The 21,612-nt window shown below is 32.2% G+C and overlaps 1 protein-coding gene across 5 annotated transcripts in view; it reads left to right on the top strand.

The window, feature by feature from the left end:
- brp (ELKS/RAB6-interacting/CAST family member bruchpilot) overlaps positions 1-21,392 on the top strand; it is a 528,827-nt gene extending 507,435 nt beyond the window's left edge. For all 5 annotated transcript variants that reach the window (XM_072520526.1, XM_072520528.1, XM_072520527.1 and 2 more), the window contains one exon: positions 628-21,392. In XM_072520526.1, the coding sequence (XP_072376627.1) occupies positions 628-717 (90 nt within the window). In that variant the 3' untranslated portion in view covers positions 718-21,392. The remainder of the gene's footprint in view (positions 1-627) is intronic.
- The last annotated feature ends 220 nt before the right edge of the window (positions 21,393-21,612 follow it).

Here is a 21,612-nt window from a genome sequence, read left to right on the forward strand (position 1 = left end):
ATTTTTGATTTTTCATCTAGCAAATAGCGAACAGAAAACGCCCTCTTTTGTACATTCTTACAGGACAGGAAATTACTTAAATGTTCCTTGCAACTGAAATGTGTTTTTAAGGAGACAGACAATTATAGATTATGTTACATATTTTTTTTATCATAATTTAAAAGAAAATTTATACTACAATTCGATAATTACGTTACAAGTGACAACGATGGTCGGTGTAGGCCCGATCGTCTGGTGCCTAAACAGCAAGCATAAACACGACAATATAAATCGTTATCCGGCAAGCTGCTTAACTTCAAACGCTTTTTGTACGGGGATCTTATGTGAGTTGGGTCGGCCAGTTCCGATCGGGCCTATTAATGATATTTAAAATGCCTGAATACGATTCGATGCTTTCTGTGGTAATATAATAACATAGTTGTATTTACATGCAATAACATAATTTTTGAATATGTGTTTTTCAATTTTAAAGCTCTTAAAATTATTGGGTAGGCCCGGCCTATCCTGCCTACCCCCAAAAGCCGCCACTGATGGGTTGCCTTCTGGTTGCTATTTTTGTGTAATAATTTCTATGATTAATTGCTTGATAATTTTAATTTTTGTTTTTATTTAATATTATTTTTTTAGGCGGAATTGAGTATTTCCATGGATGAGGACCTAGAAGACGATGAGCTTTCCTTATCCCTAATTTCAAACGAAGAATTCGATCAAACTTAAACCGCCTGACAAGAGAAACTTCCAGTGATCTCAGCAATAAAACGAAAAAGTAGGAAAATTTTGCCACAAAAGGCAACCGTTGACACAAAAATCGGACGTCGATTTTCAAAAAAGCACTGCCTTTTCAATCTTACTAAATTAACCCAGTAATTTTAGGCGGAACAGTGACCAGCCTTATAAGTGAAAGGTTGGGTATTTTTTTGTATACCGAAACGCGCGGTACCGTATTACCAGCTAATGTGGATGCACACATAAAAATAACAAGAACCAATTTTTGCTTTACAAAAAAAAATTAAAAGGACAGAGACATCAGAAATAGCAATAAATCATTCGATTTCACATTCATTATTTGCTGTTAAATAATATTCATATGAAATTGATTGCATCCTATTTTCTTTTCCTTAGACACAGTTTATATGTGTATGCAAAAGCTTACCCAATTCAAACTTTTACTGCAATTAAATCTAATATTACTGAGTTTGAAGTTTGAAATATAAAACGAACTTTAAATATGTGTATGTGCTAGTTCTAACGTTGTTATTAAACTGATTCTTTTGTCAAATTTAGATATGACAATAATTATGGAATGGGGCATAATTGTTAACTTAAAAATCTAGATAGGTTGTGTTATATCGCAAATCACTTTCTATAAGAATTTTAGCTCCAGTGAGCCAATTCAATAACAACTTTACCAAAAACCCAAACGATTATTAACAGTTTAATTTAGTAGGTACGACTTTTGTATGGATCTTATTTAAACAAAACGATCGAAGTGACATTAAATTACATTCTACACTCTTTAGATTAAGGTTGAAGATCGGTTTGTATAAACTTTTTCTTATAAGCAATTAGGTTGAGACAACTAGAGGCATTTGGAATGTTTTGCAGTTTTTTCTGGCAATATGTATCTACAAATTCACAATACGACAAAACACAGTGATACAATGAATGATTGATAATTCACGAGAATTATTAAACATAAATCTGCTTCCTAGGACATATTGGCGGAAGAGAAAATTACAATTTGGTCTTGAACCAGCAGCAGATAAATAGAGCCTTTTACGGAAGTAGAGATTTAAAAAAAGTGAATTACTATAGGAGGTAATAATTCACTTAAATAAATAAGATATGATCATAGGATATCGAAGAAAGAATATAAAACAACAAAAAATATGTTGGATTATTCTGTACAACAGAATTTCCTCTTGGTTAACAGTTTAACTTGGTTAGACCAGAATGATTACATAAATAACAGGAAGATGGCCGAGATATGAAGAAATCGTAGAAGTAGGTAAAAATAAGATACAACACAACTCTTTTATGACGAGGTGTGCAAAATGAAGTATTTTCGCCTTAACTTGCCGGACACTTCAAAAGCGTATGAAAGAGGTCTAATTAATGTTATGTGTCACTATTGAAGATATTTGAACGCTGGTGTCATTGTAGAGAACTGCTTATATCGTTGATAGAGAGGGAGTTACCAATATTGAAGTCCCACGTAGAGTTATTAAAAATGTAAAAATTACCGTGTGGTATCCAACTTTTGATAGAGGGCGAAACTTTAAGAAGAGAAATTACTGTTAAAGACTATCGCCACGATTTATTTAATAAAGAGCTCTATTAAAATTTACGCGATTTAACTTAATCACAATTGGGGTTTTGTATCATTGTACCATCGAGTAGAATACCTTTTACTTGGTTGGTCAGAAAGTTTTACATCTGAACCAGATCAACAAAGACACAACAAAACACTAAAATTACCATAGAAACTAATAGTAGAATGAAGAGCAAACTATGTAACTCCACGAAGTATTGTGATTTTGTATTGTGTTCATCAATTGATACTGCATCCCAATATATTTTTGGCAAAGAGGTTATTGGACTGGTTCGTAAACAGTCCTTCATTCGCTAACTCCCCGTTTTTCATAAAATTCGTTAAAGTGAGCCTGTTAGCATTTAAATAATCACGTATGACATGTGTTATTAGGATTCTTGTATAAATTCAAGAAAATGTTCAACGTCCATCATGGTGTGTAGATTTGCGTTGTTTGTGGGCCCAAATTGTTTCATTTCCAGTCCAAACTTTACTTAAAAACGCTAAGTGTATAAAGCATTGATCGATTATAGAACATCCTGCAATAGAAGTGGCACTAGTCTCGAAGGAGTAGGGTGTAATAGTAGCACAAACATTGGGTGTAAGGAGAAATAGCAATTCATTTTTAACGTTTTTAATAAAGCCGAGTTTAAAATAAATTTTTTTTCAGAACTAAAAAAAACCGTAGTAAACTTTATGACATTAAGATTACTTATAGCGGAAACCTATCTACGAGTGATAACTACGTGAGAGTGACTTTAAGATACTAAAAGTCTTTAAAACATCAGTATGTAACTTTTGAGAACTTTAAAAAGAAGACAAAAAAATGAAATATTAGATTTTTTATTATCAAGAGTTACTATTATTGGTCTTAATCAGTCTCAATTTCATTTTTCAATCAGTACGTTCTAGAAGTACTATTAAAACATAAACCTAATTGAAAATTTTAACAGGTAGACCGAAATAGTCAGCACAGGATCGGCATCCACTCTAAAAGTAAGAGAAAAGTAATCGTTACATTTCAGAACACTACGAGAGTGACTGCCATTCCTACGTTTTTCATTAATCACACTATTGGTGTAATCACGTATGTTTTCTTTTGCACTGCAAGACTAAATGTTTTGTCTTTGTTGAGAACACCTCAGGTAGAGCCAGAAGAAGCCAAAGCCAGAGGTAGAAGACAGATGCAGAGAGAGAAGTAGATACTCTTAGTAGTCGGAAGTTACAGTTAATGAAGTACTTGCACAAATAATTCTGCACTAAAGAAGCACAATTCTAGTGTCTATGAAGGTCAGTTTAATGAGCCACATACTCAAGACGGTTAAAGGTAACTCACCTGCAGATGTATAATAAATATTTTTTACATAGGTACAGTGTTTAGTGGAGAAATACTATGACCAGAAAAATGCCATTATTTGCTTTACCGATTAAGTTGAGAATGAACTGTTAGAGATGTTAAATTAGTTTGCTCTCAGTAACAAAGATATATAATGCAATTATACTGGAATCAAAAGGCACAATTAAGGATTACCAACGGTCTGTAATAAGAACAAATTAAAATAGATAAAACTGTTTGACAAGGAAACATTCTGTCTCTACTGCTGTTTAACATATATCGCTACATTGGAAAAAGACCGTCATATCTCAAAAAAATGAAAAATGGACTATGATTGTGAACAGATTTCAAATATTGTATATTTTTGTGTGACAACGTCATAAAGTTAGTTTATGCCTACTGCCTTTAGGTGGTAGAAGAGTGTCGTTATTATTAATAGAAAAGTTCTTTTGACATTTTGCACAATATTGTCATATTTTGAGATATGCCATTCTTTCTCAAAAACACAATATGATAATACAATATTTTCTGTGAAGAATAATGCATTATTTTGAGTTGTGTTAGTCTTTTAAAGAAGTTGAGGTTATGTTTAAAATGGGTATTTTTATTTTTAAGAGACTCTAGACTGTATTCAATAAAAAATACTGGATGTTTTTTAAACTAAACGGATAGGCTACTAAAGAATTCGTAAGAGACTTAACTGAAGATAAAATAAGAACAAAGGAATATAAGATAAAACCTCAACAGAGAGAAATAATTTAGAACATTCTACAAGAAAGTTAACATCAACAGAAAAGAATTCAAGGCAAACACAAATCAATATAGAAGTTGGAATGGCGATCTATTAACAACAAGAACAGACGTACTAAACCGATGGACAGAATATTTTAACCAGATAGTTAATATAGCGGAAGAAGAAGAAAACTCGGAAGACGAAAACTGTGAGGTAAGCGGAGCAGACGAGAGGGAGGAGGATCCACCAACGATTCTGGAAGTTAAAGACGCTGTAAACAAACTAGCCAGAAACAAATCACCCGGAATAGATAATCTCAAAGCGAAATTATATAAAGAAGGTGGCCGCGATATCATAATACCGCTACAGCAGCTTATAAAAGAAATATGGATACAGAAGTCCCTCTCCAGTGATTGGAATATTGGAATACTTTGCACCATACACAAAAAGGGAGATATCTTTGAATGCTCTAACCATTGAGGAATTACGCTCCTAAATGCAGCGTATAAAATCATCTCCAATATACTATGCCATCGTATGGCACCATATGCAGAGCGAATAATAGGACAACACCAGGCTGGTTTCAGAGGTGGTAAGTCAACAATTCATCAGATTTCAACTCTGAGACAAATTCTAGAGAAAACACTGGAATACGGTGTAGACACGCACCACATATTTATAGACTACAAGGCAGCCTACCAATCTGTAAATAGAAGAGAATTGTTTAGCGCAATTATAGACCTAGGAGTACCAAATCAGTTGGTAAGTCTAACCAAACTAACCCTTGAAAAAGTTGAATGCAGAGTACGAATCCAGGGGGAACTCTCTGAACTTTTTAAAACAAATAACGGGCTACCTCAGGGAGACCCACTACTCTCCTGTATACTATTCAATCTAGCTCTGGAAAAAGTAATACGTACGTCACGAATCACAACTACCGGTTCAATATATAATAAATCTGTGCAAATCCTAGCATATGCTGATGATATCAATATTGTTGGGAGAACGAAAAACGCAGCACGAGAGGCGTACGTAGCAGTAAAGGAAGCGGCTACAAAAATGGGTTTAATAATAAACACCAATAAAATGAAATACATGAAAATAGGTACGCAACCACAAATACTACGGCCACTTGTTATAGAAAACGACGTCATCGAAGCAGTTAACGAATTTGTATACCTGGGAACGCTCGTCAATACTGAAAATGACACTACCGCAGAGGTAAACCGCAGAATTTGCACGGCTAATAGATGCTATTTTGGACTTAATCTCCTGTTTAAATCTACAGTTAGATCAAGAAATACAAAAGTAAAATTCTACAAAACAATAATACGCCCAGTCCTAACATATGGTTCAGAAACCTGAACTTTAACAAAAAGTAATGAAAACATGTTAGGATGTTTCGAAAGAAAAATACTAAGGCAAATCTATGGAGCGGTAAATGAAAATGGTGTCTGGAGAAGACGATACAACTTCGAACTCTATAGAATATACCAGGAACCAGATATCGTAAAACACATTAAGATAGGACGTCTGAGGTGGGTAGGCCATGTAATGCGGATGGAGCAAACTGACCCAGCTAGAAAAACGTTCCTTGATAGACCTATTGGTCAAAGAAGAAGAGGCAGACCCAGAACAAGATTCCTAGGTAACATAGATCAAGATATGATAAATATGGAAATACATGCTTGGTGGAGGAAGGCGATGGATAGGGACGACTGGAAAATTCTTGGGGAGGCTAGGACCCACACAGGGTTGTAAAGCCAAAATGATGGAATATAAGTATATCAAGTAAAATATTGATTAAGATTATATTTTAAACTCGGTTAAATAATACATAACTTAAAAAATAACCTAATGATGCATTTATCATAAACCAATATCAATGTATTTATATTTCCTAATAAAGAATGTAATAGATGTTGTCTTGTGTGGAATGTAGTATAGATAATGACACGTAGATGAGTAGGTATATAAAAGAATGTTAAATATATTACTATATAAAGGTCTAACTGGAAATCATTACTAAAATGTCTTTACAATAGAGCTTGCGATGAAAATAAAACGCAAATACTTAGTTTAATTCTTTATATTTTTGTAAAATATTGTGTTTATTAAACAGTACAATCATAAGAAAGACTTGTACTTGAGTGTATAGCTAAGATTTGTCTATAATCATAGGTGTATCAGACAAATAAGTAAAACATGGAAAGACTCTGTTTGTTTGGTAGTTGGTACCAACCAAAAACAAACAAATCAAAGTTATATAGATAGGAGATTAGGCGGAAAATGTCTGTATTTAAATTAATGATGTACAAAGCATACAAAATATGTGTTTAATTATAAACTCTCTTGATCTCGTGCGTTTAATGAAAAGTAAGAACAATAAAAAAAAATTACAAAAACAACACAATTTAGTAAAATAAGACACTCTCTTGTCATCCAGATGCTCATTGGGGCATTTGTGTCTATATCTGTATTTTTGACTGGTCTACCTAAAGCTTTAATAATCTTAGATCATCCTACCCCTGATCGTACTAATCATTAATCGTATAGATATTGAAGAAACCCAATTTGGATTCCGTCGAGGCGTAGGTACCCGTGAAGCTCTTTTTGCATTCAACGTACTAATCCAGAGATGCTTGGATGTCAACCAAGATGTACGTCTGTTTCACAGATTACAGCAAGGCTTTCGATAAAGTCCGCCACAAAGAGCTAATGGACGTTCTCAAAGCAAAACAATTACAATGCAATGACCTTCGAATTATAACAAAACTATATTATAAACAGCTGGCACACATACGCATCAGAAGAGATCGCAAATAAAAGAGGAGTGCGACAGGAATGTGTATTGTCATCACTACGGTTTAATGCATACTCTGAAGAAATTTTGAAAAGAGCTCTTGAGGAAGAAACAGCAAGAATAAAGGCCAATGGAACAATGGAAGATACTATTATAATAGCAGACAACCTCCAAGACCTCGAAAAGCTAATGAACAAAATAGTTGAGTATGGAGAAGAATATGGATTATCAATAAACATCAAGAAAACTTAATTTATGAGAATATCAAAAACCCAAAATAATGATGAAAGCCTGACATTTAACGGTAAATCTATAGAACAAGTTGAAAACTACAATTCTCTTGGCACAATAATTAACCACACAAACGATTACTCCAAAAAACTCAAAGTTCGAATAGAAAAAGCACGAACACACTTCAATTAAATGAGAAAGGTACTTTGTACAAGAGAACTGAAATTAGACTTGAAAGTTAGGCTGGCAGGGTGTTACATTTTCTCGGCTCTGCTTTACGGGATAGAAGCATGGACACTTAAGGGTGGTCGACTACTAAAAAGTTGGAAGCATTTGAACTGTGGGTGTATAGAAGAATCCTAAAGATATCATGGACCGAGCATGTAACAAACAACGAAGTCATGAGAAGAGTTAACAAAAGAATGGAAATATTGGAAACCATCAAGATACGAAAACTGCAATACCTGGGGCATTTTATGCGTAATGAAAGATACAACATACTTCAATTAATTATACAAGAAAAAATCCAGGGCAAGAGAGGTGTAGGAAGGAGAAGAATCTCATGGTTGCGTAACTTAAGGGAATGGTACGGATGCACAACAATCGCACTATTTAGAGCGGTAGCATCTAAGATCAGAATAGCCATGATGATTAACAACCTCCGTCGCGGAGATGGCACGTAAAGAATGATAACAATCGTATCCCTATTAAACACGTTCGGCAGGTGTATAAACAAATATATATTTGAAAAAAAAACTTATAAAATAAAATACGGAAGAACAAGTGATATAGAGATATTAAGAAGATTATATATTCTGATACGAGACGACGATGGTACAAAGAGAATAAAAAAGAAAAAATGAAATCGGCGAATTACAACATGATATTTATCAAATAGAATTTGTAAAACTAAGAAGCTGACATAGCTGAAAAATCTCTAAGGGTTAGAAGACACAAAAGTAACTAGTGGAAGGAAAATAGTGCAATAAAATTCAACATGCAAGCGAAATGAGGAAATATCTAGAACCAGATGGTTAGACCATGTAAAGGTTGACTTGATAACGAATATCTGAATGGGAGGGAACAGCCAAACAGACAAAGACCTACTTAGCATTGTTAAGCCAAAAGAAGAAGGATAATAAGCCAAATCGGGTACCAGGTGTCTCCCAAAGGATTGAATACTTTACTTTAAATGGAAAGAACGCAGTCCAATCCAATCAATTTTATCATAGTATATAAATATATACTTTTCTTTGTCAGCTGCATATTTGGCATTGCGGTTATTACAAAATGATAATGTAATATCAAAATTAAATGATCAATTTTTACCGCCAATGTAATATCGTATGTTTTGTACACCACTGAATTTTTAAGCATATACAGACTATATTTTATATATAAATCGCTATTTATCTTTATGCTAGAAACGAGTAAACCTCTCTATTTGCGTGAGAGATTATCATCTTTGTTTTGTTATATTTGAATATGGGATATTTCTAATCTTTCACATAATATGCCCCCCAAAGCAGCTTTTCTACCCATATGTACCATGTATAAACAAAAAAGCACATTTTAAGTAGCATATAAATGCAAACGTTCACGAAAAACTAGATTTTGTTACTTTCGTAGCTGAGCAATTGTGTAAATATCATTATCATTCACTCTTCGTCATATCTTTACACAGTACAAATTATTGGAAAACCAAATTTGCACACCAAGGGGGACGCTGTGAATTTTTCTCTTTTTTAATACATTGTTTTTTTTTTCACAATCATTATATATCACATTTAAAATAAGCGGCTACCATTTTTGTAACTTACTATGTTTAGCAATTGTAACATAAAATATCGTTAAGGGCCGCAAAATTGTAATTTATTATTGCGTAGGTATGTTGTGTGAATAATATATTATAAGAGGGTGGGAAAAGCAGAAAGTGCGTTTTAGAATTTACAAAAGTAGAAAAGATATAAAATAGTGATAAATTCATAATTATTTCAATATATTCTCTATAACTCTTTTGAGTTAGACTTGTATCATACTTGTAAAATTGTATAACAGAGAACACTCTTATATAAATACGTTCTTGAAAGTAATAAAATATTTCCGGCCCCTTTTTGATGAAACCCTTTCTTTTGTGCATTAAAATTTTAAAGATTACAATAATCCATGCCTTCCTGTAAATGGATAGAAATTATCTCTAAACATGTTGACTCTATATTCTGCAACGGTTCTGTAATAATTGTCGATCCTCGGGCGTCTTCTCCAGGCGTCTTCCCTTATGTCTGGTCTTACTGGAGATATGTCAATCAAAGAGATATAAAAACGATATCCTAATATTATACTGCACCGCAGATCAGATCCCATTTTCAGGACTCTGTCTTAATATTTTATTTTTTAATTAAAACTGCTTTTTATAAATTTGGTGATAACAATATAAACAAAATATGCAAAAGATTGAACGTCATTTTTTACTATAATCGCACACGCAGTTATTTCACTGCACACACATGACTCTCGTTTGATAGAATATTTCTTTATTATATGCGTTAGAAAGACGGGTATTCTGGTATTCAGTTTTGTTATAATCTAGTGCTGGGAGGTTGTGTGGTGTTTTAGACAATATGTCGATTTGGAAAAATAACTCTAAAAGGGCTCTAACTTTATTGGAATTAGAAGCTGAATTGGAGAATCTCAGTGATAATGATATTGGAGTCACAGAAATCGCTATAATACCTCCGGATTGTAACGAATTGGCAGATGAAAAAATGATTGATGATGATGTTGTAACAGGTAACCTATTCACTATTTTTTAGTGTCATATCATCTATTACGTGACGTTGTAGGTGACAATGAGATTCGAGAGATTGCCGATACATTTGAGATTTCTGCTAAAGATACCGTCCTTATGGAACCTTCCAGAAAAAAATCTGAAGTTGCTGGGTTTGTAGAGATTCGTACTAAGGATTCATTTGACCTCGAACCAACAACAAGCAAATCAAATAAAAAACTTAAAGTATATAGTGTACTCCAATATGGTCTACAAAAACTGATCCAACATTTTCATTTTACAAGCAAATCAAATAAAAAACTGAAAGTATATAGTGTACTCCAATATGGTCTACAAAAACTGATCCAATATTTTCATCAGCACTACAATCACATGAAATTGAAAAATTGATAGGAATTGAGAACCCTGTCGCCAGAAAAACCCCTAACGAATATTTCCAGCTCTTCTTTGATGATGAAGTTTACAACCTTATGGTTAATTTTATCATCAAATATGGCCACGAGAATAATTATCACGATTTTAATTTGACAAATGCATCACTGAAAAGATTTTTGGGAACACTTATTTTTACAGCATATCACACTTTGCCACAAACAGATATGTAGGTACTAGAGCAAGGACCAGGATAAGAACGTGACATTCAATTAGGAACTGCATGAGCAGAAATAATTTTCGGCGTATCAAAAAGTATATTCCAGTAAGTAATAATACGGTGTTACACAAAAATGATAAATTTGCAAAACATCGCCCCTTTTTCGGCATATTACATCAAAAATTCCTGCAATTAGGTATTTTCTTGTTTATCTGATGGATATCTATTCCAGTTTATTGCTTACGGTGGTGCTAGCACAGCAAAATCATATTTAGGCTTGGGTGCTGATGTAGTATTAAAATTACTGTTATAGAAACTCCCTCTTACTACAGGGTACTTTTTGACAACTTTTTTGATCTTATAAGTTGTTCACAATATTGCAAGAAAAGAATTTATGCAACTTACACAGTGCGAGAAAACAGGATTGAAATGTGTCCACTGAAAACATCTCAAATTATTTCTAAAAAATATAGAGGGTCGTTCCACACTTTGTTTTTGATAAAGAAGCTGGAGTGTCTGTAGTTAAATGGAATGATAACTCAGTCGTAACAGTAATCTCCAATAACTGTCAGGTCCATCTCATAGGCTTTGCAAAGAAGTACGATTTTTAGATCTCTGTTCCGCCAGAGGTTCGAAAACGAACCATTTTATTTATGAAACCTGTCAGTATCAAGATGAAACAAGTTTAAACCGAATGTTTAAGTTTATTTTACTTTAGTCACAGAATACACCAACCCAATCCAAAACAGCTTTCTTTATTTTTTAATATCAGGGGTCTCGTCAAACCGACAAGACGAATCCCCAAGCTGAGAGCTGAGTCTGAATTGATCGCAGCGTGGAAACTGCTTTATCAAGTACAACACCCTGCCAGGTACGTAAGTCGTCGACAGACAATTCCGTGTTCCAACATCGAAAAGATAATAATACCCATGTTCGTCCGTCTAAAGATCTGGTCTACTAGCAAGGATCGATCCCACCGTAAACCGATAATCTCAACGGAAATAAGGGCTCGTGCGACAATCGTAGCGAAATACGAATAGTAAAATCACATTGTTTTGAGCCTTTCGACTCCAAGAGATATCGTTGCCCCCTTTGACTAGAAAGGATACGGAATAGAGGTGTTCAGGCATAATCTCACGGATGGTAGCTTCGCGCCATTACCCGCTCGAGTAAGTACGTCAACCAAAACGGTTGGTGTATTATATGCTTTAGTTAATAAAATATATTATATATTATGGCAGTATTTCTATGCTTCGCGGTTAATGGGTTAAGGAAAATTCCTTGAAATTTTTAAAGCTAAATATTTGTGATGTTCTTATTCTCACGCGTACACTAAAGTTTTTGTGTATTTTTAAAAAAAGTTATTAATCATTTTCAAAAAATTGAATTTTGAAGCTATTTTTGCTATAACTATTTAACAAAAATAGCTTTTCAAATCCTCAATAAAGGATTTTCTAATATAATATTGTGTAACTTTTCCATATAATATACCGGTCTTCACCTTTAGTATTTAAAATCAAATAGAGATTTCAGATTGTTTATAAGTATATCGTTTAATCTTTTGCATATTTTGTTTATAAAATATTTTATCACCAAATTTATCAAAAACAGTTATTAGAAACCTTTATCAACGAGTGTTATGCGAAAATAGTTAGGTTCCGGGTATATGCACTTGTATAGTTTAACCTATAGCCTTGAGTTTCATTTCGGTGCAATAATACTAAGCGATGTACCTATATATTATATGCATATATTTTCTCTAATTGTATCTATATTTGGATACAGCCCCCTTTTTCTTGCCTACAACTATCTCTACGACTATCATTTCTAATATATAGTCTAATATAGTATCACGGTCATTTAATCCTACACCCAACACATCTCACCGTCATTTGCCTATAGGATCCATGTTATTCCGAGTTATCGATATCTTTCGTCATTTAAATATTTAAAGTGAAGGTATTTACTTATTTCACTAGTTTCTGTAAGGTAGGTTTTACCAATTCTGCTCATTGATAAGTATTTTGATTGTTGTACTTTTTTATTTCTTAAAAAGTGTTAATAATAACTTTCAACAACATTGACCGTCCAACAAAATAATTAACAAACACATTAAACTGACAAACCCAAGCATTTTCTTATTTGAAAGAAATATGCAACAAAACAGTGAAGCAAACAAAGCAAAGGCACAGATAAGGATGCAAATGTAACTTTGGACAACTTTCACGTAGCTTTAAGACGTACCAAAAGACGTACAATAGTGATTGTGTGAATTCTGTCATGGATCTCATACAAATATTGCACGTTCGTTCAAGACATCGTACAGTTTGCTGCTTTGTAGCATATCTATATGCATTTTTCTTTTTAATAATAATTACGTATTTCAATTCTTAATTCTATTATATATCTTTACCGACTTTGCGATCAATTCTACAACACTCTTAACGTTTTTCTTCACCTAATACGCCAGGCGCAACTTCTGACGTGTCTTAAATAATATACTATGAACTCATGCACAGCAAAAAATTCAAACATTCCACAAAGTTATTCATATCAGTCGTAGGAGTTGCACCTGGAATAAATTTAATGCCTATTTTGTAAAAAGCCCATAATTAAGAATAACTTAAATTTAATAAAATGTTTCTATTCATATAAAATACAGGGTGTGTCATCGGTAATGTAACGTTATGTAACGAGAAGTTTTTAGGAGAAAAAGTTATATATACAGACTGTAAGACTCATAACAGTATGTAAATAAATAAAAAACGTAAACTGCTGAATATTGGGGGCTTAACTGGACGATATCTTTATGCATGTATTAGTCTATAGTTATAAAACTGACCTACTCATTACACTGCATCAGTTAGCACATTTCGATTTATTTTATGAATACTTTTGCAAAAAATTAAGTGTTTCATTTTGAACTGTGCCATTTGAACGCTTTTAACTTACTGTTTTGTATAAAAATAGACCGTGTAATTTAAAGATAATCATAATACTGAAAATATTGGGATTTCGAGGGATTGATTGCATATACAGGAATATGGAGAAGTTGGTTCGAGAGCTCAGGGAGCTGGCGGTTTCGCTTCACTAAGTGATGAGTTGAAAACTTATTTTAAGACACATTCTTGCCAGAAATGTTTCAAACGTTGTACTTTATAACCTAAAGTGACTCTGTTACTTTGAATTAGAATTCGCTGGTGAATCGAGTAGACCAATGGGTGAGAATTACGACAAGAGATACGGTCTTACAACTGGATAACGCTTACATGTTGATTCCTAGCGGAAGAGCTAAAAATCGGAATATTCACAGCATTAGCTAATTATAGCTTAGCTTACTAAAGCTAATATAAATAACAGACAGCATTGCCCATTTTAAAAGGAAAATTGGCAGCAGTAGGTAACTAGTAATAGAAAATGGAAATGTGCTCTTTTATAATTTAAATAATATTAACAGACAATATGATTAAGGTATACGATATGTACATATACTACGTACCTAATCGATAATAATGATATTTGACATACATGGAGTCAGAGTAAGCCAGTTCACCAGGTTTGGATTTACTACATATCTGAAGTGCAAACCTTAAAAAATACTAACATACGTAAATTATTAGCAATATCTTACAAACATTTTGTTTACAATAAAACTTTTTATTTATCTTAAGAATGTAACGTTGTAGAATATTTCATAATCGATGATACGCCCTCCACATCAAAGATGTTTACAATTGGACGGTTTCCAAATGCCTTGTATATCAATTTATTTATTCATTATTCATATCATAGGCCGAGCAACACTGCCATCTCGTGCCATTATCATAAGAGTACTTGAGCGTTGTTGAGTTAAATCAGCCTTTTGCTCCAAAATTAAGGAATAATAATAGAAAATTCTAAAAATCGTACTTATAGAGACGTATAATAATGTGTAAACAAAAAAAGATTTCTGCAAATATGTTTAAAGCAGATTTCTCATAATATTAATTATATATATTTAGTACTAAAGCAAAATTGACCAGTTGTGCAGAAATATAAATGCCATCGGTAATATTAATATGGCATTGTAATAAAATTAACTTATTCATTTTTGAATTAGAGGAGAACTAGTGGAAAATAAGAATAATTTTTTTTTCTTGTCAAGAATTTATCGTCTACAAAAATCATAAGTGTGTAATAAACTGCTGTTTTTTTTTAGATAAGTCTAAAAAGTTTTTTATCACAGTCCGTCAACATTATAGCCTTTATAGAACTGTTCCTTGTTGGAAGTTTAAGATCTTATGTGCTTTTTTACTATGTATTATTTCGTATGTTCCTAAAGAGTTTTAGATTCTTCCAAGTCAATACTAATTTAAGAGAGGAGTGTATTCGTTTTGTGATCAACCCAGAACGATTTTTGATTTTCTTTGTTCCTTGTAGATATTTCTTCTGTCGTTTACCCGATTTTTTCTTGTTTTATTTTTTGTTGGGCTTTTGGTATTACTAATTTAATAAAGAGGAAGAGAAAACGAACCAGAAATATTTAAAAATCACAAAAGGTTAATGCTAAACAAGAGGATGAAAAAATAGCGGCCTGGGTAGAAAAAACTACAAGAAAATAAACGTAAATAAACTTACATATACATACTTAAAAACTTACAAGGGCAAGAACTTTACAAAAACAGAAACTAATAAAAGCAAGGGAATTAGATGACAAATAAAATGCATCAAAGAGGTAGTAAAGCTTACAAAGACACGAATATTTGGTATAAAACCAAGTAATTAAGAGGTAATATGTCTGTTGCTAGCGTTAGTCAACAGGCAAGAGAGAATACGTCTGTTGCTAGCGATAGTCAACAGGGAAGAGGCCGTCTTTTTCATTTGCTATTTTCAAACTGTCTGTATTTCTAATGGAGTGGGGTTGAAGTGGGAGTAGGAAGTATTACCAAGGGTTGGACTAGGGTAATAATTTTAAAATTGAGGTAGAGAATGATAAAAATTAATACAGTGAAAAATTGAACATATAGAAATAATACTGTCAGAATGTATTTAGTAACAAAGTAGATGACGGAAATGAAACATATCAAGACAAGGAAATAAAGAACTAGAGCAAATAAGTAAAAAATAAGTATTGCAAGGATTATCAAATATAAAAACGAGCAAAGCAGATGGAGATGATAATATAAATCCGGAAATAGTTAAATACTTGAGGGAACAAGGGAAAAACTGGCTATGGAAAATATATAAAGAGGTATAGATAAACTGCGAAAACTATAGATCCTTATGTTCGTCATTAGCATGTTTTAAAATATATAAAAAACGACTAAAAAAGGAACTAAGGTAAGCAATATGTATACTAGAAAACCAGACAAATGATAACAGAAACATCATTAAATTTAAATTTGAATCTATATATGGAATTGCTCAATGCAAATAAAAGTACCAAATAGATTGATTAAAATAGTATTTAAAAAGTAGTAAGAGGAAGAGTACACATATCAGGGGAAAATTTGAAGAGTTTCATTGGGAAGGCAGTTCTAACCAGATGTTATTAAAATAGTAATTGATAAAGAATATCCGAGAAAGAGCGAACCAATGCAGATAATAACATGTTATCAAATATTACTATTTAACAAAAACTAATAAATACGTGGATAGAAAGATAGAATAACTAAAAATTTAAATTAAGATAAAAAAAAGAAAGGGGATGATAATCAATGAAAAAAAGTAATGAAATATATAAAACTGAATAAAATGTAAAATTGGAAATAATTACAGTCTGAGTAACCAGAAGAGTATACTCAACAACGACGGAATTTCGAAAATAACGAATACAACAAAGTATTTACCAAATTTTACTACCCTAACAAGAAAGGTGACCCAAAACACAAAGATAGAAATATATATTATTCGTCAAGGCTAGGAACGACTCTCTAAAGTTTGACCATCTGCGCAGATAGTAGACACAGAAAGTGTTCGGAGAGAAAGAAATGGATGAACACCGGGACTTGTCTACCTGATTTTTAAACGTACTTTACAGCTCTAGTTTACTTGTCTTACTAAGATAATTTTAGGCAGTTTTACTGCGCATTAGGTGTACGTGCCGATTGTAGGAGTTTCAAAGTCGTTCCTAGTTTTCACAATCTGTGATAGTGATACCGATGTTCTGTATGCGGGTGAGATATGGATACTTCAAAAAAACATTAAAGTGGGATAAACTCTGTGGAGATGAGGTATCTGCGAAGAATAATTGTATAAAAATAATAAAATAATAAATAGTCCCTTTAACTGGAGACTAACGTGAATTCTACTAATTCCTGAGTAGTTCAGTTAATCCAAGAGATTTGTAGTACACTTTAAACATTTCTAAAAGCAAGCAAGCAGTTTAATTAAACCAAGCCTGAAAAACTTGCAAATCCCTTAGAATAACAGTCGGGGTTACAATTCATTGGGAAGGAGTGAAGGTTTAATTCGTTTAATTAACAGCAATCACTACACCGCACCGCAATGCTCCAGATCATCTTTCCCCCTCTAAAACTCTGGTGCACGATAGGGGCTGTCTATCAGTAAAGTGCTTACCATGTGGAAGTTCTGAATATCAAAACTTTAACATGATATTCTACACCGTTCAAAGCGCTCTTTTCCTGCTAGCTCTAGTGACTTATCATCGAATTCGAATATATTTCTAAAAATAAACGCAAGTTCTAAATAATGAACGAATTTTAACACAATATGCCTGAGAATACTAGTAGCGACCTCTATATGAGGTAACAAAAAGACAGAAGACTTCTCTTTGATGACGAATTAGGTCAACTGCAAATCCAAGCTTATTGGAAGCTATTGGACAAAGTTATGGATAACCTTTTATTCTGACAATACAAGGAATAAAAGGTTATTCCTAACATTGTCCAATAGCTTCCAGTAAGCTTGTAATTCACCATTAAAGCGAACGAATTTTAGTTTGTGGAGAACACGACATAACTTTATAAAAAAGCCAATGAGTTTTTGAAATTCAAAGAAACAGACAATTATGTTTAAAATTTTGTATTATTTATTATTATCATATTTTTATTGGATCTGCTCATATAATTGTCATTATATATTATTTTTATGTATATACATTTCTGTGATTTTGCTGAGTAGGTACTCGCTCTATATTAACAATATTTACCTTATTAATTATGGTAAATACTGTTCGTACAACAGTTTATTTCACGCCTATATTATTCTCTTACTAAATTGACTTGATCGTGTAGATTTTAAAAATCTACGTTTATGACTAAAATTTTAGTCTGTAATAACACACATTTTTGAGAATATCCTCTAAATCTTATTATTATCTCTAATTATTATGTTTCTTGAAGACAAATGCCAACTGAGTAAAATTGAAAATTAATTGAGACAATAAACATTCCTCTATGCCTTCGTTTAGAGATCTCTTTATTATTTTATATTTAAGCTGTTCGGTTTAATCAAGAAATAAGTAAAGCATGTTTGAAATTTTCTATGATTATTTCTTAAGAGGCTTCTTTGGTGTCCATTATATGGTCGGGTAATGATCGTAAGAAGTAGTTGTAGTAGAAGGAAACTTGAATTTTTACTCTATGTACTTATTTCAAAAAAAAATAGTCTGGGCGAAGGGAACGTATCAATTTTGTCATAAACAAGTTCATAATATATTGCATCTGACAGAAAATAAGTAATTGTTATGTAAATACAAACACATACAAAAGTTATACTGGGGTTTGTTATCGTGAAATGTAGAGTAAACAATATGGAAAGATCAGAAGAAAATCAGCCTTTTAACCAACCTTTGTTATGTTTTCCAACCTTTTCAAAGCCCCTCCATTTTGTATTTGCATAAGAACCACTATTTAGAATATGTTGCGAACTATGATCATTACACTCAATTTCCTCATTCTATTTTTTCTGAGTAAATGTTTTACTCTCACTGCTTTCGACGTTTCTGTTTGATTGTTTGGTTCCCATGCTTCTACTTTTTTCTTTTTATGTAATCATCCTTCAGGAATATGCCGTTTTCTGATTATTGATCCGTTTGTTATGTTATGGATTGACTTCTTTGTTAAAGAAACATTAATTTGTTACTCACCTGATTATCTTGGTATCTCCTGTTGAGGCACCTCCTTCTACTGATATATCTTTTCTATTAATTCTGTAATCATCGTTTCTTGCTTACATTTTCAATGGTCACATTCAAGTATCAAGTATACTGGAATGACTTCCGTTATTATCTTGGCAGCTTTACACTAAATATTGGGAGAGGCTAAATATTTAGCTATTCGATGTCGCTCTTTATTTCTTCGGGACTTTATTTATGAGCAATCTTTTTGATGACTGTCTTATGTGGTTGGTTTCTTCTATGTATATTGAGCGTACTTATCGTCTTTCAGCACATATGTTATCTTTCCCTCGTCACTAGTGGCAGCAGTTATATCGACTTTCATTCATGTTGATTTTTATTTATTTTTTCGGCTATGACTTCCCTGTCGATGTCCATAGGGCTTACTCTTGTAGCTTCTGTTTGTCGAAGTTTCTAGGCTGAATATCTTTTTGTTGCGAGAGACTTTACTTTAGACTGTATGGTTTTGCTTGTCATATTCCCAATTGTCGGCGTCTCTCAGACTTGGCTCGTCTTTTATTTTTTTTGAATTTTGTTGTACTTAAGTCTTATTTAACACTTCAGCTCGTTATTTCTTTATATTTTTGATAAAATTGTTTAGACTATATATTTTAAAATAGTCACTATTTGGGCTAAACTTTCTTAAATTTATTTGTCTCTCTTCTAATAGGGCTGGTGTTCTTTGCTACAACTTTGTTGTAGTTGATACTTATCTCCCTAAGTCTGATCGGTTTCCGTTTTCGTTATATATTTTGTTGTAATCATTGATAATCTACAGATATTTTATTTATTTCGTATTTAGTCAATCTTCCGAGTCCAATTCTCAGGTTTTCTATTTCTTCGTTTATTTTTTATTAATCTTCTATACGCTGTTTTAGCAAATCTATGAAGACTGGTTCACTTCATCCCGATGTCTTTTGTTTTTTTTTCTTTTCCCGGTGTCTTAAACTGTTCGGATACTTTTGTATTTACACTGTTTCGAGTTCAAATTTTCTTACATTTCATCAATTTTTTTACATTAGATAAATGTTTTAATGTGTGATTTAATTTCTGAGACAATGTGATCTTCTCTGTTTTTGTATAGGTCTGAAACGAGTTGACTTATCATAGATCATCTGGTATTTGTGCAATGTGTATTGTCCACGCGGCTGGATGGTTGCTTATCTTCTGATTCTACTTTTTTGTGCCTTTAATTTAAGTCAAATATGCAATGCCAAATAGTCGTGTGCTAGTATTTGTGAGGCATTTGTTTTTCTATTATTAATTTGCAATCTAATTTAAAACTAATAATCCTCCACGTAAAATAAATTAAATATGGTGACAGTTTGAATGTTTATGTTTCTACTGATCACGGAATGCTCTAGTGGAATGACAGATGAGTACAACACAATTTTTAAAGAACCAGTTTGTTACAGCGAAATAAAATGCTTTAAATACATTTTATATATTCTCGGTATTTTTTACTAGATACAGATAATTCCATAAAGTTTTGTTTTGCATGAACATAGAAAAACATATAAAAATATAGTTACCAGAAGTGTATAAATTGAAAAGAAAAATGTTTTGAAATACGATCCGATCATTTCCTATAATTTTTATATATTACCTGCTTAAAAACATAGACCAAACTAAATCAGGCAAAAAATCGGTAATGTTTAATGATATTTTATATTACAGAGTTTATCACTAGGAGCTTTAAACAAAATATAAAAATTGTGGTTTCCAAAAACCTCCTTAATGTGCCATACCTACCCAATTGTGAGCGTAGTCTACTCCTTTGTCACTAGCGTAAACAGCTCTCTTCCGAACCTGACATAAAAAACTACGAAAAAAAAAAGTTATTTATCCAGACAATAAATTCAAAAGAAAAATAAAATCTAGAGTAAAATAAAGCAACATTATCGTACGCATTGAGTACACTCAACCGAAACATGTGTTTGATTTTAGCAATATATCTAAATAGATGATATGATAATGATAATAGTGAAATATTGACCAAATAGAAACCTATATAGTTTGGTTATTTCTGTAAATATTATAAATATATAGAAAAAATTATAGAAAATTAATTTCGCTACTAATTGAATTAAAATTTAAATAAAATACATAAATACCTATTTACATATACAAACCTACACTTTAAATTATATTTTAAACTTTTTTGCGGCAAAATATCCATTCGCCCGGTATAAAATAGTACAGTGTAACAATAATTAGTCAAAATTAATTAGAATAACTCTAAACATTTAATTCAATGTCCCAATGTCACTATACATTTTTCTCTTTGTGGTTGAAATAACCATAGGAATTGTGATCTTGACTATTTTATAGATATTACCGTTCCTTTCAACCATTCTTATCAGTAATCGTAGTGAGTGGTTCAGTGATGTTTTAATTTTCGCATTTCGAAATGTTACCATGTTCATTTTAGTGATATGATTTTTACCAGTTATTTGTAAAATAAATATTTTTTGTTTAAGATGCGGTTTTTTATTTTTTGTACCTTTTTTTTAAATTGCCAGGAAAAAACTCATGGGATGTGGACGATATATGGAGAATATCTAAAAGTGATATCACGAAGAACAAGTAGAAGCTGTATATATCTCTTATTTAGTTGTTACAATTTGCAACATATGAATCTTGTTATAAATTTAATATAAAAGCTTGCAAAAGCAGTTAAGGCTGATTTAAAGAGCTGC

The sequence above is a fragment of the Diabrotica undecimpunctata genome, chromosome 1 (genome assembly GCF_040954645.1).
Source record: "Diabrotica undecimpunctata isolate CICGRU chromosome 1, icDiaUnde3, whole genome shotgun sequence".
NCBI classification, from domain to species: Eukaryota; Metazoa; Arthropoda; class Insecta; order Coleoptera; family Chrysomelidae; genus Diabrotica; species Diabrotica undecimpunctata.